Below are 27,059 nucleotides of genomic sequence, written 5' to 3'. Positions count from 1 at the left end.
ATCTGAATAGTTATATTTTATTTAAATTTATTTGAATATTCATTTGTTTTTCTACGAACCAAAAGTAGTTATATACAAAGTCTGTTTCGAAACTACATATATATTAGATATGTATGTATGTATATTTGATTTAAATTCACATTTCAATCAATGTATTTAAATAACTTTTACGAATTTGACAAATTTAATTAATTAACTTCTATGAAATGTGATCCAAATCAATATAAGCATTCCTTTATCTCAAAAATATGACTAGGTTTAAAGGTTACTTCAAATATTTTTTTATCGAAATAGAAACCCAATTATCCAAACTAATTACAGATGATTCAGATAATCGAAACCGATTTATTTCAATACATCCAATTCGTTAAGAAAATCTACTCAAACGTTGGAGTAATCCCACAATTTACTCGCTAAGTTGGTTCAACGAAGGTACCACATAAATTAAATCTTATGTATGGGCGAAATAGAGAATTCTCACTGTGAATGTGCAACTTGGTATATTTTGGAAAGCTACAGATTTAAATATAATTAGACATTATTCCAACTTCTCGGATGACTTCTCGGAGCCTCGGATGCACACTTATGAAGAAATTTAGCAAAGGATTATACGAGCAAACGCGTAAAAGTGAATCTTCGTGAAAGTAGTTCGCGTAAATGGAAGGATTAGTGCAAATTAAAAACACAAAACGATTTGTTTCATGTATGGGAGATGTTTGTATAATTGAAAATTATGTCATTTGGGTAGTTAACATAATTAAATCCGATAACCGCGCTTCGTGTATTTTGTGGAAAACATGACTTTTCCTATACACACTCTATAATATACATAATTCAATCAGATAACCGAATATTATTTCAATGGATAACGACCACTATTGTAATATATTTGGCAAAATCATTCGAAAACAAAAAGTACGTAAAAGAAAAACAGCGTTTTTCACCAAACACGCAAAGTGCAATTATCGGATTATGGAATTGGCGCCCTAATTCCATCTAAACGCTCAATTAAGGGATTGTGCCGTTATTATATCACCACATATAAATACAACATGATATTTATAAATGATATATTTAAGGCCATTAAATTCTAACCACTAGCATAATAGACTAGTGGTTATTACATATATAATGTTAGTATAAAAAAAGTGGTCACGGGTTCAAATACCACTGGTTTCTGTTGGCCAGACCTTGGATTTATGACTCCAGGTCCATCGATTTCATCAGAGTTTGACAATTTATCTGATTTTCATTGAAACGGTTCCAAAAAATGGCAACCAAAAATGGCAAAAAATCTCGATTTTTCAGCAATCCCGAATTTCGCGGAATTGTGTAAAATACTGATGCCTTTTTCGTTTTATATTCGAATAGAGAACCCATTTCTCATTTTCAGTTATTAAATCATGTCAAAATGAGCTCAAATGTTTTTCCTCTTTCAATACGTCGATTTGTTTACGTTTGTTGCAGCCGGACAATGCACGCGGAACACAAATTCTTTCTTTTTGGATTTTATCAATTTTTTTAGGCATCTTTGAGTACTGGACCAAGATTTGTCGATCTTGTTTGACAATTATTATATTGTCATCATCGGATTTGCTTTGAATTCTCTTTTTAGGGCCTCTACATCGTCCTCTTCCAGGCTCATTTTCTAAATCAAAATCTCTAATATGAATTTTGAGTTTTTGAACCAACGCTGACATTTTCTAATATGCAGCACATCACAATAAAGAAGGAAGCCAGGAAGACGTGAGAGGTAGACCCCAATATGCCTTCTTAGACAATTAATTACAAACAATTTTCTTACGTAAATCACTATATTTACAGAGGCTGAAGAACACGGAATTAACAATTAATACATTAATGAATTAATCCATTGAGACATCTATGGACTTAGACTTGTACATACATTTTTACATATTGTCCATAAATCAAATTCAGATATATTCGTGACAGCGGGTAGGATTATTTTTGCCAATTTGTAGAACCGTTTCAACAATTAAAATCAGATAAATTGGCAAACTCTGATAAGAAACGATCGACTTGGAGTCACAAATATCCAAGTCTACCCAGCAGTACTAAATATAATATTAGCACGGGATCGAACCCAGTAATCTCTCGGTGCTAAACATAAACGCAACCACCGACCCATACTGTTGGATAATGTACTGTCAAGTTCCAAAACGCAGTTTATATATTTTTTAAATTACTTGGTTAACAAACCAAGATTTATTTATTATCATAAAATCGTTACATTTGTGTTATTGGTAGATATTTTCGATTAGAACTTTTTTTCACTAATTAGCATTGGTTCTGTTGCTGTGCTGACCGTCACTTGAGGGGTCGATATTAATGACTACTACCCTCGGAGTCTCGATGGTGATGACTACCACTCTCGGAGTCTCCATTGTGATGACTACTACTCTCGGAGTCTCAATGGTGATGACTAACTTATGTGATCGAATCGTGATCTATATAAATAGCACTGAGCAACAAAAAATTACGTTTTTGAGTTACCAGAGCGGAGACTAGCCAATCTTTACTAAATTTGACCCACTGAATTCGAATATGATATTTATTTTTGTTGGTGGGTGATCGTTTACGAGATATGAGCATTAAAAAAAATCCGCGATTTTTACAGTTTTTTGGCTTTTGCGGTCTTTAACTCAAAATTATGGATTGTTACGCGAGATGGCATGTAGTCCGACCGCTGTACTCTGTGAGGTGGATTATATGCCATCTCGCTTGCCCTAACATATTACGCGATACAACCATATATACAACGAAAGCATTTAAATTGCAATTACCGCTTTAGTTAGTACGTTTAGATAAAAAAAAAATATTGAGATAGAAAACCAATCCTTATAAACGTGGTGAAATAAAAAATTTGCCAAATAAATGAAAAATAGCACGGAAAAAACATCCGTAAAAAAAAGTATATTTTTGACTTTTAAAATTCGCTAGACAATTAATTAGAAGTATTTTAAGGCAATGAAATATAACAATTAATAGGAAAAATATCTGACTATTGATTCCAATACTCACTTTGAGCGTAACAATCCTAAACTTTGAGTTAAAGACCGCAAAAGCCAAAAAACTGTAAAAATCGCGGATTTTTTTAAACGCTCATATCTCGTAAACGATCATCCACCAACAAAAATCAGTATCATATTCGAATTCAGTGGGTCAAACTTAGTGAAGATTGGCTAGTCTCCACTCTGGTATTTTTTTTTGTTGCTCAGTGTAATTTGTATCTTTTGGGGTTGGGCAAAGTCCAGCATTCCTGGGTAGGGCAAAGTCCGGCACTCCTGTCTTATCTGACTATCCCCTTTACAGGAATTTGAATGGACTTGTTACTCACGTACATGAATGTGAGAAAGTGAATTTAATTATTGTGGGAACTACATTTACAAGCGAGGTACATAACAGAATTTGATTATTGTGGGAACTACGAGGAATAAGTGAGATACATAACAGTATGTATGTAAATAAAATAAAATTTCAATTTTATTGAAATCGTCACAACTATTTTGACAATATTGGATAAATTGACAAAATCCAACAGGAGACGGTCGATCTGAACTAACCAAACCATCTACACAGATCTTGCAATATATGTACAAACATAACACGGAACCAATCTACCGTTTTATAGGGGGAGTGGGGGGGGGGGTGGGGGGCGGTGGGAGGGAGGTCAACATACACACCCCTACTGTAATGAACCGGAATGAACTACAATACCGAAAGAGCGTGACAGGTCACGCCGGAAGGCTCACGTCCGAGTCCGAGCTGGAGAGAGGGGTGGTTTGAGACCCCCTCCCCCGCGCGCCCAATTGCTCCGTTGCGTTGTCAACATCACCGCAGACGGGTTAATTCCTGGTGCTGCGTGTCGTCTGTCTCCGGTTAAAAACGAGCACCGCGAACACGCTTTACATTTTAATTAATACACCCTCTCCTAGCCCGCTCCCGTCCGCTTCCCAATTAATTCCGAACAGCCTTTTGTTTGACGTGCCCATACACACACACACACACAATACGCCGCGAACGATACAAACACTCGCTCGCAACAATACATATAACATAACCGTTCCCGTTTATAATTAATATTATAATTGGCTACAAATGGCGAAACCATTCTTCTCGCCGCACGCAAACAACAAGAGCCCGAGAGCGTTGCGTCGTCTCGTGATGGATTACGACGAGACTCGCCGTCGAAACGGGAAAGCCTCGAGGCGTGACGTCACCCAGCCTGTGGGAGTGCGACGTGACGTGCAGAATCCGACTGTAAAAACCGGCGGAAACCCACGGGGGTGGGGGTTAAATGAAAAGAAAAAAGGAAAAAAAAAACAACGAGAGGAGAATATAAAGTGTCGCGTTACGAATGGGTTAGCGTGGAAGAGTCGAAAAAAAAAACCGCCGGAAATTTTCCCGTTCGATTTCGACCAATATTTTTATTAACGCGAATTTATAACGCGTACGTGAGAAAGTCAAAAGCGACAATTTTTCGTATAAATGATTTGAGAATTTTGCGCATTTTCGTCGTTGAAGGTTTTCGATGCGAGTCATTTGGCACTTCTTCACATGTATGTATGTATAATACATTAAACACGAATTTTCATCGATGGACGGAGTGGAAAACCTTCGTCGTATCAAGGGAATAGAAAAAAGAAAAAAAAATTGATATGACAAAAGTTTTCCACTAGTTCCAACGATAAAAATCCATAATTTGCGTTTTTCGATTCGGCCTAATGTATTATACAAATTACATTTTATTTTATTTTTACATATACACATACATGTATATGTATATGTATGTATATACCAGGAAGGCAAACAAACAGGTAAACCCAAATGCGCCTTCCTGGCCAATTACAAACATCTACATACATATGTTTATACAATTTTGAGAATAATTTTAACAAAGAATCACAGAGACAAATGCGCATCTTAGAAACATTTTTGATAAACTTACATTTTCGGAGCTTTTTTTTTTGTTTTATATATACATACATACATCGTCAAATTTCGAGATGTTGAAGAACTCGAAATGGGTGAAGGTTGTCAATTTGTTTGAATCGTTTCAATGAAAATCAGATAAATCGGCAAATCGACCTGGAGTCGCAAACCAAGGTCTGGCCAGCAGCAACCAGTGGGACTCGAACCTGTGACCACTATGTTTGAAAGCATATATGCTAACCCCTAGTTTATATATACATTCATATATATTACAAACATATATATTATACATACATATATTATTGTACTGTATTAAAGCTTTAAAGGAAATGAGTTAAATGTACATATGTTATGAATGGGTTTGTCAAAAAATTCGATAATCGTATAATATGTACGTTCATACAAAAAATTAATTCAACAAATCAGCCAAACTTGCTTCATCGGGAAATTCTTGGGATGAAAATACTGTATGTACATAAGTAGATGTGTGATGTACTTTTTATCAAAAAGGGTTGCTGGCAAATATGAATTTGAATTCTTTGAGCAAAAATCTTAAATCTAAATATTATAACATGATGTTTATTAAGATTATTTTTTCTCTAGTTGCTACGCAATGCTCAATTTAATAACTCAAAGTTTATTCTCACATTCGATTGAAAGATGTTGACTGATTCGTGACTATTATACATATAAATATGTATATGTGCATGTATATACAATATGAGTCGTTCATTTCGAGAAATATCTCGCAAAACATTAAATATAATGATTTGAGTTTAAAAATAAAAATAATGATGTTCTGTAAAACGTTTATTCTTTTTTCCAAGATTCTGGACGAATTGAAATAAAATAAGTGATTATTTGTGAATTAAGTCAGACAGAAATAGTGCTTTTGGAACTGACAATTGGACTTCCGCCACTTTCAGATATAACGGCTCATATCTACTATATCTTGGCATCGATCCATGATCACGTGATTTTTATTTAATAAAAGGTTTAAGTTTGCGAGTTTGAAGGGTCCGACAACAGGTACTTTTCAGAAATTATAAAGGCCATTTTGTTGAAAAATAACATCAGTTTAATATAAATATATTGTATTTCATATCCATTAATTTGAACTTAATAATGTCACTTATGTATGTCTGTATATCATACTATATATAGTTGTGATAATGTGATAAACAATATTATTAAATTAATTTTATAAAAATTTAATAATTTACAATACCAGCGATATTCCAGATCCAATAGTAGACGGTAATTCGGAGAAAATCGGACGAAATGAAACAGAAGGATAAATTGCATACCTTGGGGCATTAATGGGAGGACCTGGTGATTTATCAATGCATATTACATTACATAAATCGTCCTTTGGCGTTGTCTCATATAATGAGGACCGAAATTAATTAATCGCAATTTACTATTCATATTTTAAATTTAAGCGACTCGTTAAATCTGATTATCCAGACGGCTTTGAAATAATAATAATAATAAATAAAAACACACTTTTCTCTCGGACAACACAAAAGAAAATCAGCGAGGAAATCGCTTCGCAAAAATCTGCGCTGCGAAAAGATGAGGTAGAGGAGGATGATGTTGATGGAACAAACGGCACGGGAGACAGGGATGAAAACTAAATTAAGCAAAATAGAAATCTCGAGAAGAGATCTAATTGCGATATAATGAGAGAAGCGATCGTTAACAACGAGTGTCAAAACAAATCCCGGCGAGATAAAATAAAAAGCAAAAAAAAAATATTAAAATGGAAAAAGCGCACGGCTGAAAAATTTCATAATTACATTACGCTTAAAATAAAAATGTTGCCGAAAAATATTTGATAATAATAAGTCGAACGAAAACAGTGGAGTATAAAAAAAAAAAAAAAAAACGAAAAAGTTTTATAACCAAACATTGGATTTGACCAGTGAAGTATCCTTTCGAGGCGGGGCATGTTGCCACGAAAATTGCGAATACGGAATATCTAATACCACAGCATAAATTAGTGGTTGCATTGTATATAGTGCTTTCAAACCGACTGATCCAGGTCGATCGTTTTCTATTAGAGTTTGCCAATTTATCTGATTTTCATAGAACCTTTACCCATTCCTATTAAATTTTTCAGCATCTCAAATTCGTTGTTTTTAAAAGCCTCTTCTATATTTCATTTAAAAATATGACGCGACAATGAAAATTTATCAAATTCGTCAAATTTATCTATAGATGTCTCTAGAATTGTCTATAAAAATTACTCTATAAATTGTTTATCGTTGTTTATGGCCAGGAAGGCGCATTTGGGCTAAGGCCTTTCTGTTATATGTAAAAATAAATATAATAATAAAATAAAATAAAATCTGGCACTCGAATTCTCGTAAACGCAATAGTTCGCGTGGAAAACTCACAGTGGGCGGAATTTTCAACTACCAGATTTTCATCTCATGATCGAGATTTTCGTGATGTGTGCGAAATCGTCACCGAAACGTTGCAAATGGGCCGCATTAGTAACACATTATATAAATTAAATAATATCTTAAGGCTAGTGGAAATAAAACTAAAAACGTTCTCTTTTTCCACTGTCAACTCTTTTAGCATGTCGTTGACGGTAAACGGATTTTTTCACACATTGCGATCGCGCACATGACAATCGATGCTATAAAAATCGCGAATACGGAATATCTGTAGATGGAGGTAGATTAGATTAGAGGCTGTATCTGTAGATTAGAGGCTGTATCTCCTGTCCGTCTATCCTGGCTGAGTTGGGCCTTCATGCTCTAGAGAGTGTGATATGGACCCGCCATCGTCCCCTTTTTCACACTCCTTTGGCTTGAACTGTGGCATTAAGTTATTCTCCCATTCCTCGCGGCCTACGTTTCTTAAATTCACTGGATGGTGCCATTGACATTTGTAATGTCTCTCTTCATTATCTGCACCAATTCCTAAGATATGGAGGTCGCGACCATTTAGAATGGTTGAGTTAGTGTTTTTAATTATGATTTTATTATGATTTCATGTTTTATTTAGTTATCATTTCCTTATTTAATTTGTATATTTGTATATGTAATTTGTTTTTTAACTTATATTTTTCACTATTGTACTTCTTAATCTTTTTAGCACACTCGTCGCTTTGGAGCAATCTGTTAGACGAGTGTGCTTGATTAATTGATTTTTGTAAAATAAATAAATAAATCTGGCACTCGAGTTCTCGTTAGTAAATATGGAGTTCTCGTGGCAATTCTCGATGGATGGAGTTTCGGATGCCAGATATATGTATCTTGATTGAGATTTTAATGACGTGTGCGAGATCACTTTGTGCGGAATAATCACCGAACCGTCTTTGACAAGTGCACTTTCTTTTATAATTATTCAGAGCACGAATGTTTTCCATTAAATGAAGATAGAAGTTAAATGGAAAAAATTAGGAGTTGGCTGGGGCACGTTTTACGGATGACCCGAATAATTTCAACATTGCATTAAATCTTCCAACACACACACACATTCAAACGAAATCCTTAACGACCCAAACAAGCACTGCATCTTCCGCGTGAGCCAAACTTTGACCCACATATTTACCACGGCTCAACAGCACCACAACCAACAATAAAAATAACACACAAAGAAATAAAAGCGACGTTATTTATCGCACATCGAACAATACACACAAACACACACACACGACGATAAATATTGCCGTTCGGTCGCGCGCACAACAAATTTTATTCCTATTTGTGATTAATATTCGCATATTTCGCACCGGATTATAAATCGCCAAAGGAGCATACTCACCCCCACACCCCTCAGCTTCCCCCTCACCTAGATAGAGAGACAGGGAAGGTTGGGAACGACAACGTTAAAATATTCTCAAACTTTATGCGACGTGTCACCCATTTCGGATATTGGCGCCACAGTAATAGATGATGCGATATTTTATCGCCCAATAGAATATCTTTCCTTTATACATAATATATACATATGTGTACATATGTATGTACACTATAAGGTATATATGTATATATTCTTTGTGCGTGAAAATATTCATTGGATCCTCGATATATGTATGTATGTATAGAATGCGGGAGGAAGGTCTCGGGAAATTCCTACCTATTCTTTCCTTCGAGAATAAATCATGATGCGATGCTGAGTGTGTCTTAAATTTTATTTTATTACGATCGTTTGCCTTTGAACGGGTGATTGACCGTTGGAATATATTCCATCAAGAAAATATTATGTAAAATCACTTACGATTTTGCGATGTAATCACGTAAGGGTTGCCACGCCTTCCATTGAAGTTGTCGTTGATGAGTCACTGCTCCAAGACTGTCCATAAAAATAATTAAAAAATAAAGGTTAGTTCACAACATCGAAAGTGCATAGTTTTGATTAGATTTTTTTCCGAGAATAGAATAGAAATGGTTTCGCAATCTTGTTTTTCTCAAAACGCATATTATATATGTATACATATTATACTTGATTATATACAAAAATTTTTGGCTTCTAGAAAAAGATGGGATAGTACCACGGCAATACATTTTATGGAGAATATTCCTGATAAATGGCTTCGCGTTATAAGAAATATATTTTAATTTGATGCTGAATAAGCAAATACTTTCGTAATATGTAAATTTACAAATAAATTTATGTTACATTCTTACAAAAATATATGTACATATGTTGAATAAAATTGAGATAAAATTCAAATTTATAACAAAAAAAAAAAATTCCGAAGAAAATATGAAAATAAATTTGTAAAGGAATTTCAATTTTCATTCAATATGAATCTGTACATGTGAATAAACTTTCAATCGATTTCTCTGGAATCATCGAGAAACTTTTTCAGTACATATTGTATACAACATCTGAATATAACATTTGTTGCATGGATTAATATAATATTTGAATGAATTATGAGTACAGATTTTTTTCAATTTTACCTACGTAAATAAATTTTAATGAATCAATTTAACAAAAAATGTCACTTGAAGATTTTTTTGTATACATACTAGCGATACTATGCACGTTTAATATTTATTTAAATTAAAATTTAAAGACCCTAAATAAAATTTGATACATAACACTTATATACTCGTATGTAGGTGATACAGGAAATCTCCTTGAAAGATATGTACTCCTTCATACAAACTTTATAAACAGTTCAAAGGGGTTAAATTGAGTACAGATCGATTAAAAAACTTTTTCCATTACCAGCAAGATTCATTAAAAAGAACCGAATCATGTTACACTTACGAACTTTAACTATAGATTTTGAAATTCTCTAAACCACCCCCTCGCCGTCGCTACTCTCGACCAAACGTACTATCGACCAAAACTCAAACAAAGAACGACTTTCAATTAAGACCACCACGATTGACGCCAACTATGTATGCATACTGAAATTAGTCGCAATTAGTCATTAAATTAAATAGCACTACAATACTCTCTCGGTCTCGAGACACCCGACATGTATTTGAATGCTCTCGGAGACAAATACTTGTATTTAAGTTGCCCACTCACAGAGAGATTTTTCCACCATCTGTCGATAAATGTCTATGTATATACGAAATCCACAATAGCAGAAGGCACTACGATAAACAAACTTTCAAATCTCAACTTTAGATTTTGATGAACAAATAATTATTTTGTCAAATACAACTTTCGAGCAACTGTAGTCAAGCAAAAGCACGTCCAGTTCATTAATTAATAATATGTTGAGACTTTGAAAGACAGTACACTCGTTTCTCTAGATTTCGAGGCTATAAACCATCATTTTCTGTTATTTCGTCCTGAATTTATGACCATTTACCCTATCATACGAACTACGCAAGAAGTTATACAAGATGAATTTAAAGAAATTGTCCACTTTCTAAAGCCTAGTACAAAACGTATGTACTATACTATAGTATTGTAGTGTAGAGATCAGGTACTTGGTGGACCGCTGTTTTACCACCACTAATCGCCTGATCTCGCTTTCGCGCCAAAAAGGCCTCAGCGTATAAATGAGCCGTATACAACAACCAATAAGGTCTCGCGACCCATCGAACAATGATCTATCGAAACGATCGACTTGGAGTCACACATATCCAAATCTGACCAGCAGCATTAAAGATTAGCACGGGATCGAACCCGGTAGCTTCTCGGTGCTAAACATAAACGCAACCACCGAGCCATACTGCTGGCTAATGTAGATATGTAAAAAACGGAAGGGATGTATGTATGTTCATGTTTTTTCACATGAAAAATATCGAGATTTAAAAAATAAATATTACAATTATCAGAAGTTCATAAGAAGAGCATTGACGAAAGCATATACGCATGCTTATTTGTACGTGGACGGCTAGGCAAGTGTCAGGGATAGAATGAAGGGGTAACACGGGGGGGGGGGGGTGGAGGTAAGGAGGAGATGCAAATTGACCGTAAGGGATGTGCTTGGTGAAACCGTTAGCAACAATAGCCTCAAGTGTAGTTCGGTTATCAACTCCATTCCAAAATCATGTGTTGAAATATCAACAGAAAAAACACTAGTATTATATATGTATATACATACATACATACATACATACATACATAACAAAAACCATATATAATTTGGCAGACGGTATACGACAAAAAATTTATCTAAAAGTCTTTCATAATCAGAAATATTCTTCCACTATTCCAAATAAATTTCCCTATCAATGGACTATATTATACACACAAACACTTGCGCCAGGTTAATTTCGGCACCAAAAGGGTTAACCGCCCCTCTCAAAATTCACTCGAAATTCACACCGTATCGCACGGACAATTATATCCCATATAGGGGGTGTGTTTTCTTTGACCAGTCGCCGAAAATTATGCAAACTAATTTGTTTTGCGGACATAGGAAGGGCGGGGAGAGAGGTGGGAGGGAGGGAGGGAGGGGCAGAGGAAGGTAGGTACATAGGGTCAACACAGGGAGCAAAATCAGGCGAGGATCACCGAGGTCTCACCAAATGGGCGAACGTTGTTAACAATTTGCGCGCCGGGGCGACATCAACTGCTCATTACTGGCCGGCTGATAATTAACCCTTTGCGCGCGCGCAAACTAACCCTCGAATGGGGCCCTAATGACCCCGAAGAAGGGCATTCGCTGCGACGATTGTTCCGTCGCTCCGTTGAATAAACTTACAGTTTATTTGTAATTAATTAGGCGGCTTTCAAACGACTGCTAGTAAACTTTCGTATAATAAAAAAAAATAAATAGATATATAAAAATCGGAATAATATATAATACCTACGGAGTGATTCGTTTGTAAGGGGTGAAAGGTAGGGAAAATTTCAAATTGGTGAAGAATCGCTTGCCCTTCTTTAAGACCGTTGATAAATGGACAAAATATAATATTAAGCTTTCCAATAAGAATGTATTTATACATCATCTGGAGCGTGTCTAAAGTATTGTTGTCGGTTATAAGTACGTACTTTATAATTAGTTTTTCCAATCAAATTTTAAGTGTTTTGTTTGTTTATAAAATCATTTCTGCGATACAAATGCAAATATATATATATATATATATATATATATATATATATATATATATATATATATATATATATATATATATATATATATATATATACATATATATATATATATATATATATATATATATATATATATATATATATATACATATATATTTATTATTATTTTTTTTATAGTGTTAATAAAATTATAACCATTTATTTTGCTTAGATTTTGTAGCTTTACAATTTCTTTCAAATGATGAGGGAGAGAAGTGGCAAGGGGCAAAAAGCATATACATATGTTCATAGATATATGTATCAAGTATATGAAAAATGGATGAAAAATGAAAAATATGAAAAATGGCAAGCTTCATGTCTATACATATTTTTTGGTTTCTTTCTACAAGTATAAATATTTTATCGATACTGAATAGACGATTAAGATAAAAAATAAATAAAGAGAATTTGTCACATTTTTTAAGCACTCTCCCCTCCCCCCTTATCTAATGACACTGAATGTAACTTTATCTTCAACCCATCTACTTGGATATCATATACTGAAAACATCCTACTAAACAAAACGACAAAACGTGTCCATTATCCCATACTAAAAATTAGCACCACTCGACCAAAGAACTGGATGCATGAAAGCAAAATAAAGGCGCCAGCACACTGAATCGTACGACACGCGCGTACTCGCGGTCTCCAGCTGAGAAGGACGTTTCTTCAGGTCTTCGCTTAGTCATGCGATCTTATTATTTCAACAAGTATGAGAATCACCGCTATCGACCATTGTTAAACCTATTTTAATACAAGGATAAAATATCATCGAAAACACTACCAAAAATGAAAATATAGAATCTTTAAAATTACTATTATAATTTTTTTTTAAGAATTCAGCTTCTAAATTCATAAATTTTAGACTATCTGTACATGCATAGCTATCTGCAAACATTCAACGAAAATTTAAAACCATTTTCTTTGCGCAAAAAAAAAACAACTAGCAAAAAGCTCAAATTGCAATTTAGCACCACTCGACCGAACAAATGAAAGTAAGTTAATTTATTTTTATAGACGTTGTTATTTTAATTCTAGAATACTTTTTACGAGTATCCATCGTACAATCGTAATTGTATATAAAACGTTTTCACAAGAAGGCAAGAAAAGAAAGTAAGAGACGTACGGGGAGGAGGACAAGGGAGAGGAGGAGAATGAGAAAAGGAGAAGGCAAGTCGCCACCTCTTACTCAATATAAGAAAGAGGCTTTCGTTGGTGTACAGTGGGTCACCGTAAGTTACACAAGCCACTCGAGCGTATAAAAGAGCTACGAGAAAACACTGCTCGAGCAACACTCCATTCATACACATTTTATACCCATAACTAGTAGGCACCTGCGTACATACACATGTATATAGTTCCACCAAAGCTTTTCGAAACTCTTTAAGTTTAGACGAGAAATTTAAGATTTATTGTTTTCAACGATTTTCTCGAGTTACAGCGGCGATTTTTCATTCGGTTTTTCATTTTTATTTGCCGACGACAACTTTTCGCACGTGACAATTGATAATTCGACCGCGAAAACCTCCTCTATGCCCCCTCTCCACGTTCGCATCTCGTTCATTCATTCACTCGCACATTTCAATGTTAATTATGAGCGAACAAAGACGTTTTCGTTTCGGTCTTCGTCTCGGGTATTATCACGCAAGATTGCATCGCTTCTCGTTCTTTATGTCGAACGTTTATTTTTAATCCGCACGGAAAGAAAAATAATAAACGACAGGGAGGGGGGGGGGGGGGGAGATTTAATTTTTCAAATTTACAGATGCGAAAAGATAATATTTTTAATTAAAATAATAATAATAATAAGCGATTCATATAATACATTGCATACGTATAAAGGAAGATAATTTGGCAAAAAAATTAACGACATGACGTATTAAATTGAGTTTTTTAATATTTTAATGAAAAATAAATAGCACATTGTGAATGAATTATTATATAAAAGTTTCTCAGTGGTTTTTATAGGAGACGAAAACTGTAAAAATTGTTTCAAAAATCTGTGTATTTGAGCCCGTCGTGTTTCTTATACATAAGTGATATAAAATAAATATATACATAGTATGTTGTTTACGATACCAACCTTGTATAATGTATATACAAGGGAAAAAATTAAATGTTTGAACATCAAACATCATATTAAGACGGAATAACTATCTGGTATATTTTAATTAAAACTGTTGGCACGCTCAGATGTTATTAAAATCTAGACATCTCAGGTTGGAATTTTATGATTACATATATGCGATTTAGACTAGATTGTATGTATATACATATGTATAATCAAATTTTAGGCAAAAATTCTATTTATGTACATTCATTAGATTTTTTTTTAATTTTATGAATTTATTTTAGAATGGTTTCTGAATTTTTTTCCATTTTTTGTTGATGATCGTTTGTATGAAGATTAATAATCTCATAACCTTTAATAAAGTCTATTGATACTACCACAGCACGTACCGGCAACTGCACATAACCAACAGTACGAAAAGTGCTCTTTAGTACATTTTGTACGGACACATTCATACGTAACGTGGCGTAGACGTAACAGCAAGTAACAACAGTAGCCAACAAAATCTATTCATATCATACAGCAATATATGTCACCGTAACGTATCAAGCAAACCCGGTTTTCTTTGACCACTTTGGAAATATTCACGCATGACGTGACGCTATAGTAGCGAGTGCACGCGTATTAACGAAAGTGCGCATGCGCATATGAGTATTTTCAGAAACGTCATATTATGATAATATATGTAGACTCGACGCAAGCAATACTGCACCGTATCGTCGCGCTCTGCTATGTATATGTGAGGCCGATTTTGCCTTGCACTCGTCCAAATTCTGTCTGAACGTGACGAAACCATGAGGTGCTGGATAGCATGAATAGAAACTGTCGTTTACGTGAGCTTTTGTGCCATACCTGTAGCCGCGAACTGCTGGATAGTATGAATAGACCCAAAATAGTAAACAGTATTTTAATCGAGCTGTTGTCTACTAATGTTCACTACTGTTGCCAATTTTTATAACAATATTCAAACTACAGAAGTACATATAAAATATATTCATACCGCCTGGTTCCATTACACAAAACTACATCCATATCCGCGTTCACAAAACGATTGAAAGTATCATTACATTCGAAAAGAGACACATAAAGATCATAATGCACCCATTTTCAATACTGAAAGCGAGCATTTTGCAATATCGACTATAAAGCGTTTTTACAACATAAAGTCCGACGGACACAAACGGTAAGTGAAAATTGAACGCCAGCACGTTTTAAATTTAAGCCTTATTGAACCGGAAATGGATTTTGGGACTATCGAAATCGGAACATGAGCGGCAATAAAATCGGCATCGCGTTTGTAAAATATATTCAAGTCAATATTGCTTTTGAGAGTGTTGATCGCGGCCGCCATGACGCAATGCGGACTCATACGCACTCTCGATATTAACAGATTTAAATATAATATACACCCATTACATGTCAAACAATTCAATAACGCGAGCTATGATTACATTCGGCGGGATTTTATATTGGCTTGTGTGTCATATTGGATGTGTGTACAGCATAAATCTATGACTTTATTAAATCAAACCTTTCATGATGCAGCAAACTGTGTTTGGATGCTGTAGAATTAATAGTCATACATATGTACATATTCCGTTTGTGCACATATATCTATTCAGAATGCTTCTACATAGATTGGAAAACTATGCGGCTCAAATAAATGAATAGAATAATGTTAAATTGATTTTGTTTTTTTTTTTATTTGAAAAATTTATTTATCAATATAAATATATACATATGTATATGTTTGTTAAATTTTTATTTTTAATGTAATGAAATGCTAAAAATCGGAGTTCATTAAAAGATTAACCAATTCAGATTCAAAATCAATTATTTAAACACGATTTTATAATATATTTTATAATAAATTTATACTACGAATATATTCAAAATATGTAGATGTTTCGTAGTATTTCAAAATTTACCAGGAATTTTTAATACAATAGTTTATTACATATAACAATAAAATTTTTGAAAAGGAAAATCATTTAAGTTCCCCTATCTTTCCCCTCCTCCAAAAAAAAACAGTCAACGTTTCAAAGCTTAAGTCATTATCTTACGTGAAATTATTAATAATGAAAATCAAAATGTTCAACAATGTTGAATCAGTCATACTTTTTAGTTTAGATAAACTTTTTTATATAAAAAACACACTATCATCATCATCCACTCTGTTTTGCACACTATTTATCATCCATCTCATCCCACATATGTATATTTCTAATTTCGTCCATCCATCTTCCTTGCAGCCTTCCTTCACTCTTTAATATTCCCTCGGGTACCTTTCGACCACTTCTTTCGTCCATCTATCGTCCGTTATTCTAGTGACGTAACACGCTCATTGCTATTCCAATTTCTTTACAGTCACCATTACATCATCCACCCTTGTTATACTTCTCACCCACGTATTCCGTTTCCTATATCTCCTCGTTATACCGCGAATATAGTGTTCCATACTTCTTTAAGTGCATTGGACGTAGGGTAAGATTTTGAAATTAATACCATTATCTTCGAAGACCTTTTTCTTTAGGCAAAGTGACATTATTTTGTTTAAAAAAAGACGTTCATTCAACCAAATCCACTCCAAATTATGTATGTACATATCTAGTTTCATACATCTCTTTATTTTCTTTTCATATACATATGTACCTATGTATTGTAGTATAATAAATAAATAAATATAATTAAGCAATAATGAAGATATGAAGTGTATTTATAATATGTAGTATATTCAATGCGCTGTTGGAGAATTTTTTTCTAAATTTCACCAATCAATCAAAAGTTGGCATTGCACACATCAAATCCATCACGAAAATACATACAATCCACACTCGGAGTACAAGCAAATAATTAGTTGGGAGCCTCTGTCCAAGGTTAATTAATACCTGACATGTTCGACAAATTCTCAATACTATGAATCTAAACCGAGATTGGGATTAAACATTGAAAAGGGTTACACATACACATCCAATCCAACACGAAAGAAGGGTTAGCAGATGGGGCCAAACCTCGGATTATTACTTCACTGTCGTTAATAAACTATAACACTTTATATCGAAAATTGAATGTACGGACACGTATAAATGGGGAAGATTCTATCGATATTAAATATAAACAGAGAGGCCCGTCTTAGAAGTGGGCAAACAGGGTACGTGTCTGGGGTCCATAATTTAGTCGACGGCCCCATCCGAGGCGATGGACGGGAGGAGGGGGATGAGAATGGAAAGGGGGGTGGCTTTACAACTTCGAAATGAATTTATTGATCAATTGATTAATTGAATTTGCCCCGAAACCGCAGAGCGAGAGCGTTTCAAACTTTGGTCAATCGTCTTCGACAATTGAGTGAAAGTCTTCGATAGACTGGGTGTGACGTATTATTGCTTTGGTAAATTTTGAAGTCTCTTGGAATTATTATCTTGCTATGTGCATGATGTGTATGTTTAAAAATGTTTATAAATGTTATGTGTATGATGTATATGTATAAAAATGCTTATTTAGCTATGTGTATGTATAAAAAATATCATATGTATTTGTTATCGCCTTAGTCCAAGCGTACACATGTTATTATTGTGTCTCATTCTGTCTCATATATCACCCTTATTTATATTTGTATTATACGAACGATTTTTCTTGTGTCGTTTTCATTTTTACTTATTATTTTCGTCGTATTGGAAATCTCTTCAGATGTATTTTGGTCGAATGGAAATAATCCATCTAAATATTTGTTTTGATTTTCACAACTGTACATACATATAAGCCGTTATATTAAAAAGTGGCATAGGTTCACTTTTATTTAAAAATACTGATGGCCTATAAAACATTTATTCTGCTTTTCCGAGATTTTGGACATATCGAGTTAAAATACATGATAGCAACTTGTCAAACAGTTCCTTGAAAACGTATATAAAAAGTCTTTGAGTTATTAGTGAGAGATAATAAGAGCCGTTATAATTGAAAGTGGCATGAGTCCACTTTCCTTATTTCGAGAAATATTTCGCAAAACATTAAATATAATGTTTGGCGTTTAAAAAAAATTAAAAATACTGGTGGCCTTGTAATACGTTTATTCTGCCTTTCTGAGATTCTGGAAATATCAAATAAAAAGAAGTGATTACAATTTGTGAATTAAGTTAAACAGAAATAATGTTTTTGAAACTGAAAATTGGACTTTCCACCACTTTCAAATATAACGGCTCATATGTAGAATCTATGCTGGGAAATAGTATCTGTTTACTTTGTTGGGTATCAACTAATCAACATTTAGTACTTGCATTATACAATAAGTGTTTTTCAAATAGTCAAGGATACCAAATATACATTATCATAAATTAAATACATATAAAGCAATTTCATAATCAAAATTTAAACCTTAAAAAGTTCAAATATTTATAATGTTTCGACATTGCTCTAGGGAAAGGAATAGTTAGGGCGTTGAACAACGAAATCGAATTATCAATTTAAAGGTAGGAAAAATTATCGAACGATTAAACCTAAGGCGACAGAAGGGTAGGGTGAAATCAAATAAATGGCAATTATAAATTCCTCTTAATCGCCGTTGGCACAGCGATCGTCATTGGAAGTTCGTCGCTGGAAAAGCGCGGGAAATTCGAATCGAAGAATTCGGCAAGGGTCGCTTCGAGGACGAAAGGGGCGCCGAGACGGGAACGGAGAGGATAAAGGGAGTGAGGGGGGTTGGGAGGTTAACGTTTTCGTCCCGGCGAAGGAATGTTAATGCTTTCAAATAAATTACGGTTTAATTCCTCTTAATTAAAGTTGCCCGCAATTTGTTGTGACGTCACGCGGCTGCCTTGCCGTTGCGCAACGGCCGTTTAACGCCCCGGGGGCCAAAAATCCCGAGAGACGGAAATCATTACGGAATCATAATCCCGAATTCCCGGATTTCCCGATAGCGGGACAAGGAAGGGATGAAATGGGCCACGCGATCGAGCGAAAAAAGCCAAAATGCTCACCGAGAAAACTACAATGGTCCGTTTTTTTTCAACCCCTAATATTATCTACATATTTTATTAAATAATTCGACTAATATACATACATATATATGCATCAAAGGATATTTTTTTTTCATTAAATGATATGTATATGTACATATGTATATTGTTATATTTAATTTTTTTTTCTATATTACAAAATAATGCTCCTTTTGCTGAAAAACATTATTGCTTTTAGTATTCCGATGGATATTAGCTTACGAAAAAAATTAAATAGTCTTTTCTAATAGGGATGTTAAATAATAATACGTCTATTGAATTTAGGTTAACCCTTTGGCTGCTACGAGGTTTTTCAATGTCCAAGCGAAAAATGCTAACATTTGTAATTATTTTGAAAAAAAATAAATATAATATTTTTTTTTACATACTTACTTCGCCGAACGCTCGTAATTTTTATAATACTTTATATACATTTTTAAGAAGCAGTTGTGGACTCATGCTCTCTCTTTCTGTCTTGCTTTTACACGCGTGCGTGCGAAAAAGATACTTACATATATACACTAAATAAGTTTTGACGATTGTTTTCCGACGCTCTACTTTTTTCAACAATCTATTTTTAGACATCGATGTATCCTTACAACATGCGATATATTCGAAACAGGTAGCGGTCTTTCTCTCTTTCTTTCTTGGTTTTAATTGTGTACGTGTGAGCGAGACACACAAGGATGCGAAGTTTCTAATAATCAAATAATTTTTCGACATGTATCATAAACATTTTGTATGCATTTCAGTTGCATTTGATTGATTGCACGAATTCGTGACGTCTCGTGACCTATATAATTGAAAGCGGATTTCTAATGTTTTTTGCCATTTATTTTAACTCTGCAAAATGATATCGGACAGTGAAAGTGATGAAAGCGAAATAATAGCTCCTCGCCGAGGAACTCGACAAATCAGCAGCTGTACTGATTCTGAAAATGAATTTATCGACAATAATCAATTCCCAAGTAATAACTCCTTATATGACATTGACAACGAACCCGAAATTTACTTCGATGATGAACCCGAAATTGAAGAGCTTTTATTTAAAAAATTGATAAATATTTATAAAGCATAATTGAAAAATAAATATAAATACGTATATAAAAAAAATGTTTCGTGCCACTGATGCGCTGGCGACTCAAAGAAAGTATTGAAATACGACAATTAATGACGACAACAACGATCGTCGTAGCAATCTTCGCCTATTTCAAAACAACGATTTATCGTTGTTGTAGCAGTCAAAGGGTTAAAAAATAACAAATATGGAAACTTGGCCTGGATAACAGAGATGTCAGATTGCTACGAAATATTTATTGGAATCAGACTGCAGTAATGCGCGTCAATGATTAATTCACTGATGAGATTCCTATAGAACTTAGTGTCAGACAAGGATGCATTCTATCACCTACTCTTTTTAACACCTACACCGAATCCATCTTTCACGATGCTCTCCAAGAAGCGGAAGATATCAAGGTGGGTGGCGAGACAATCACCAATATAAGTTAATATGCTGATGACACGACACTAGTCGCAGAAATTTTAAAAGACCTGCAAAGATCTCTAGACCGTGTACATCAAGAAAGCAATCGAAGAGGTCATAAATATTAAGAAGACAAAATTTATGATAGTAGATAGAATGCAAATAGACATAAGTGATCTAACGTTGGATGGAGAGGTGTTAGAAAGAGTGAAAAGATTCAAATACCTAGGTACCTGGCTGAATGAAGAGATAGACCCAGATGAAGAATCCGCATCGAGATGGCTAGAACAGCATACATATATAAAAATGAAGGCGGCCCTTACAAACAAGCATCTCAATCTTCGTACGCGTTTGAGATTCGCGAAGAACTACACACGTCTGGACAGTGTTACTACATGGATGTGAAACTTGGACTCTGAAGACCAGGATGATCAGCCGCATCGAAGCTTTTGAGATGTGGGTCTACAGGCGTATGCTGAAGATTCCGTGGACCAAAAAAATATCAAATGAAGCTGTCCTCGGCATGATAGGGAGAGGCAGGGAACTTATTTCAGTCATCAAGCGGAGAAAGATGGATTACCTCGGACATATGTACATATGATACGGGGTCCAAAATACGAATTTCTTCGTTTAATAACCATGGGGAAAATACATAGAAGCTAAAAAATGGATTGGCAGGAAAAAGTTATCCTGGCTTCGAAACATGCGCACGTGGACCGAATATGAGCGCCGAAGATCTGTTCCGATCCGGATATCTTCAAAGAAGAAGAAGATATGTATATTAAATGAAATTCGTCCAGGGGGAGGTCTGAAAACCACGATCCTCCCCTCCCCTCCGTTGGATCCTCTGCTGGGTGAAAGCGTCTTCAACACAGTTTGAGTTCCATTCAACACTTTTATAAACTGGCCCCATACATTTTTCTAACGTTATCCATCCATTTCGTCTATGGCCTTCATTGGACCCTTTTACATTCTCACGGCTACCATTCCACCACTTCTTTCGTCCATCTATCATCCGTTTTTCTGGCTACGTGACCTGCCCATTGGAATTTCAATCGCATCACTCGCTCTACTATATTAGTCACGAATTCCTTTGCATATCTTAAATAATGCTATAAAATATGCAATAGCTATTGATCCTAAGTTTGGTCTTATTTACGTTAATTTTTATTCCTTCTTTACTTGTCTGGTTTGGTTAATCTGTTAAAAAACGTCACCTAGATCGTTTTGTACTATAATATTTACATATACATATGGACATATGTATATACATATATAGTCTGCAAACCGAAGATGACTCAGGAGGCGACCGTTGATATTTAATCCTGCTGCATCCCATTCCAAGTTACTGAAAACACCCTCAAGTGCATACACAGATAACGCATTGAATAAATAAGATATCTTCTTGCCTCACTCATTTTGAACTTATCTCTGTCTGACAAAAGACTAACCGAAGCGGTTGCATTTCTCTATTCATTTATAAAAAAGTAATTTCAGAAAATTTTATATTCAATAAAATAAATTACGCTATTTTTTATGCAGCTAATAAAAACAAGCTGATAACCGTTATGTACATATATAAGGAATAAAACATACGTAAACATGTTTCTTTGTGGTTTTAACGCCACATATTCACAGTAAATAATATACATATGGAGGTAATAGATAAATACATATATTATTATATGTATGTATTATGGATAAAAAGTGATCCAACAAATATCGCGGATGTTGCGGTGAATATATTTTTTTTAAATGTTAAGAATGTTCAAATATGCAAGTGTTTGAATATGGGTGTTGGTACAGGATTCAGTACATTGCTAGGTTTCACATTACTTCCTTCCCACTAGTCAAATTTCATTCATCTGCCCCCACATAGCACTTCTATTATAAATGATACAATTGAAATTTAATGAAAATGATATGAACTAGCTCTGGTATTACAACACGTCGCTATATCCCACAAAAGTCACCGAATAATCAACTTATTGCTATATTTATCACTTCATTTACAGACATTTCGAGATCAAATGACCACTGAAAAACATCTAACTAAACTGCGGTTATTTGAATAGAAGGTGTAATAATACTCCAGAACTTGATATCGATCATTTAATCTTGAAACCTCAGACCTAGACTTACAATAATAATAATTTAACCTTAAAACCCCAGTCCTGATAACAATACAATCATTTACGGAACTCTTATCTCATGAGCTTTATCTCAAAAGATATGAATTCATTTATACACCAAATGATACTTACTCGATCATCATTCACCACTTAAGGACTCAACAGATCGGTAAGTCCCACTAACTACCTATATATGTACATATATTATATTAGTACATATGTGCGTGTAATTTGTAGTTTTTTACTTATAAGGAGAAATACTAACTTTTTAAAATGAGTTACCATATTGAGGCGAATTCAGAATTTGCGAAAAGTAGATTCGAAAAATTATATAAATGCGCTAAGGATAAAAAACACACTGACGTTGAATATACTGTTCGCGACCGGAGGTATCATATTTTCATCTCTAAAAATACATTTTAAATTAGTTGAAAACGACAGTTATTAAACAATCATTCTCCACAATAATTGCAGAATCTTCGCCCATAAGGTTGTGCTTTCAGCATGTAGCGAAATATTAGACACAGAAAGTGTCAAATATGTGAACGGCATATTTGCGCGTTTCGACAATGTAATCATTGATGCCATTTTGAAATTTTGTTACACTGGAATTATAGGTAAGAGCTATTAAATACATCCAAATAATTCAGCTACAGTTTTTACACTTCAAATTCGTCATTTTACTAATCAAATTCGTCGTTTTACAAATCGAATTCGTGGTTTTAGAAATCAAATTCGTCATTTTACAAATCAAATTCGTCATGTTGCAAATGAAATTAAACAATTGGATATATTTTTTTAATATTAATTTTATTATATGTACATAGGGAACTTTATAGAGAATATTATAGAGAAAAAGAAAATATTTAATACAATATGTATGTAAAGAGAATATATATATATACATATTATACATACATAGAGAATGTATTATTTATAATTTATAAAAGTTCATTTGCTGCAGCTGCAGGCAATTTCAGACTGTTCATTAATTAATTAATTAATTATTAAATAAATAATTTATTAATTAATACCATTATTAATTTCATACTTTTATGAGGTATGAAATAATATAATTAAGTATTAAATTATATTATTTTAGTAAATAATATAATTATAAAGTATTATAATAAATAATATAATTATATAGTATTATAATAAATAATATATTATTTATTATATAGTATAATAAATAATATAATTTCATAATTAGGTATGAAATTAATAATGGTATTAATTAAAGTAAAGGTCTGATTAAAAACAAATTCTCATTTTTTTTATATAAAATACATTCAATTGTTTAATTTGATTTGCAACATGACGAATTTGATTTGTAAAATGACGAATTTGATTTGTAAAACGAAGAATTTGATTTGTAAAACGACGAATTTGATTTCTAAAATGACGAATTTGAAGTGTAAAAACTGTATCATATCATATATTTTTGTACAAATTTATGTTTGAAATGTGATTTCAGACATCGACAAGGACCTCTACGATAAATTTAAGGAGCTAGCCACCAAGTTGAAGATAAAAACTATACATTATAAAACAATAAACAAACAAAACTGCTTAGAAGTTTTGACGCTTTCGAATGATCCAACGGCGATATCAACAGCAATGGATTTGATCCTAAACCATTTTGAGAAAGTGAGCTTTGATTATAAAAGATGTTCTGTGAAGAATTAACTTTATATTATTCAGTTCTTGTTATTTCAGTTGTACATAACCAAAGATTTTCTTCAGCTGCCAATCTCTCAATTGATCGAAATCATCAAATCGGAATATTTAAATGTGTCTTCTGAAATGCACGTATTGAAATCAATTAAATTGTGGGTGGAGGAAGACGAAGAACCACGAAAACTTCAATTACCAGAGCTCTTGCGCTACGTTAAGTTAACAGCGTTAACGATGGAGGTAAATATGTTAAATTAAATATTATAAATGTGCACATTTTATGAAAATTTTTAATAACTTGTAGCACTATTTTCAGATAAACGTCACCGACGTTCTGCCAAACTTTTATTCAACACCGGAATACAAAAAAATGATAAATGTCACGGTCGAATCGATTTTGTCAAAGAAAATATTAAATACCCATCGGCGTTGGAAAATCGAAAAATTAGCACTAGTCGGATCATCGGAATATGATGTAAGTTTTATAGTACTAGTGTTTGATGTAGCTAATAATAATAATAATGTTTAATCGTATATTTGTCTATAGACTCGAAACACACTTGATATATTTGACTGCAAAAAAAATAAATGGAGCTTAAGTAAAGATGTTAGTTTCTTTAGATTAAATTATGCATCAACTGTGGTAGCAGGCTATTTATTAGTCATTGGCGGGTCACAATCTAAGAAGGTAATATTTCAGTGAAGTTGTTTTTTTCGTTAAGTTTCAATAAAACGAATTTTATTATTGTTAGGTTGACTGTATCAACTTGGAAAAAGGTACAAAAGAATCGTTGATACCGTTAAACGAAAGACGCTGTTATTCTTCAGCAGTGAAAATCTCTGACAAATCATCCAGTTATGTATACGTCATAGGAGGATATAATGAAGAAAATGGCATTATGAAATCAGTTGAAAGGTGTTCATGAAGTGCAAGAATAATACTATTGTATATAGAAGTTCGGAAATTTAATTTATCGTCCAATTGCTTTCGAACAGGTGGAATAATAAGGAAAATGATATGGAAAAAAAGAAGAAAGAAAAATGGAATATGAATGTAGCTCCAATGAACCTGGCAGTTGCTGGACACTCTTCTGTTGTTATTGGCAACACTATTTATGTGATGGGCGGGCGAACAAATGACACTAATGAAAGAACCACAAATAAACTCCAAATATACTCAAAAAAGACCAATTCTTGGTCCTTTTGCACTTCAATGAATCGGAGAAGAGAAGGTCATTCGGTGAATATTCATAAATACTTACATAATAATGGGTTACGATTAATGATGACCAATTTTAAAATTTTGATTGATTTTTTTTTAGAGCGTACTATTCTATGGGGATATATATGTCGCTGGTGGTCAAATCTTGAATATGGACAATACTACTACTACTACTATTGACAGTGTTGAGTACTATAATCCCAAAGGAAAAATGTGGACTGATATCGTCAACCTACCGCAGCCTCTATACGGACTCAGTCTTTGTGTTTTTCGAAACAAATTGCTTTGCATAGGTGAGCTTAACACACAACTAAATTAATCAAGGTGCCAATGTACGCTATTATGTAAAATTTAATTTTTAGGTGGAAAAAATGGAGATTTGGTAAAAGGCGATGTTTATGAATACAACTATACAACAAATAATTGGAAATCCATAGAGAGTCTTAGCGGTATAAGATATGGAATCCCCTTAATGGCACATGTGATTCCATATAATTCTGCCTTTTAATCTACATACATGCATATGTATGTATGTAGTACATACACATATAAATGTAATATTTTGAAATGATTATTATGTAAAATTCTACCAATCGAAACTTAAATAAAATTATTATTATTATAAACTCTATCTTTCATTTAAATTTGTAAGACACCCATCCAAAACAAATTCATAATTTAGATGAGCGGAAAATACCTTATGAAAATTTTACCTTAATTTTATCTTATTTCATAAAATATAAACCTTAACACACACAATTAAAGTAAAAATTCTACTCAGAAAATTAATAATTCATTCATAGCTTTTGAGATTTTTTTTTTTGAAAAGTAAGAAGAATCTTATTTTGTAAAATTTAAACTTTCACACACATAAAGTAAATTTTTTTTATCTTAAACAATGGAACTTTTACAATAAATATTCGCATTTCTTACAGAAATACTCATAATTTTAAATGGTACTTGCACGTATATATGTACATACATACATATATTTACATAC

General features: G+C 33.4%; 2 protein-coding genes across 2 annotated transcripts in view; one reads left to right on the top strand and one right to left on the bottom strand.

Moving 5' to 3' along the window:
- The window catches only part of LOC143913454 (uncharacterized), a 31,914-nt gene extending 22,643 nt beyond the window's left edge, over nt 1-9,271 (bottom strand). The window contains exon 1 of the mRNA XM_077433268.1: nt 9,190-9,271. The gene's annotated coding sequence lies outside the window, so the exon portion shown is untranslated. The remainder of the gene's footprint in view (nt 1-9,189) is intronic.
- Nucleotides 9,272-23,271: 14,000 nt separating this feature from the next.
- On the top strand, nt 23,272-26,682 carry LOC143913621 (kelch-like protein 25). Its single transcript, XM_077433516.1, has 11 exons — nt 23,272-23,329; nt 23,413-23,549; nt 23,635-23,777; nt 24,638-24,810; nt 24,880-25,077; nt 25,154-25,312; nt 25,385-25,525; nt 25,590-25,753; nt 25,834-26,077; nt 26,160-26,352; nt 26,422-26,682. Exons 2-11 carry the CDS (start codon nt 23,434-23,436, stop codon nt 26,565-26,567), a joined length of 1,677 nt encoding a protein of 558 aa, XP_077289642.1. The 5' UTR covers nt 23,272-23,329; nt 23,413-23,433; the 3' UTR covers nt 26,568-26,682.
- Nucleotides 26,683-27,059: the final 377 nt, after the last annotated feature.

The sequence above is a fragment of the Arctopsyche grandis genome, chromosome 6, assembly GCF_051622035.1.
Source record: "Arctopsyche grandis isolate Sample6627 chromosome 6, ASM5162203v2, whole genome shotgun sequence".
NCBI classification, from domain to species: domain Eukaryota; kingdom Metazoa; phylum Arthropoda; class Insecta; order Trichoptera; family Hydropsychidae; genus Arctopsyche; species Arctopsyche grandis.
This window is presented reverse-complemented; position numbering and strand designations above follow the sequence as displayed.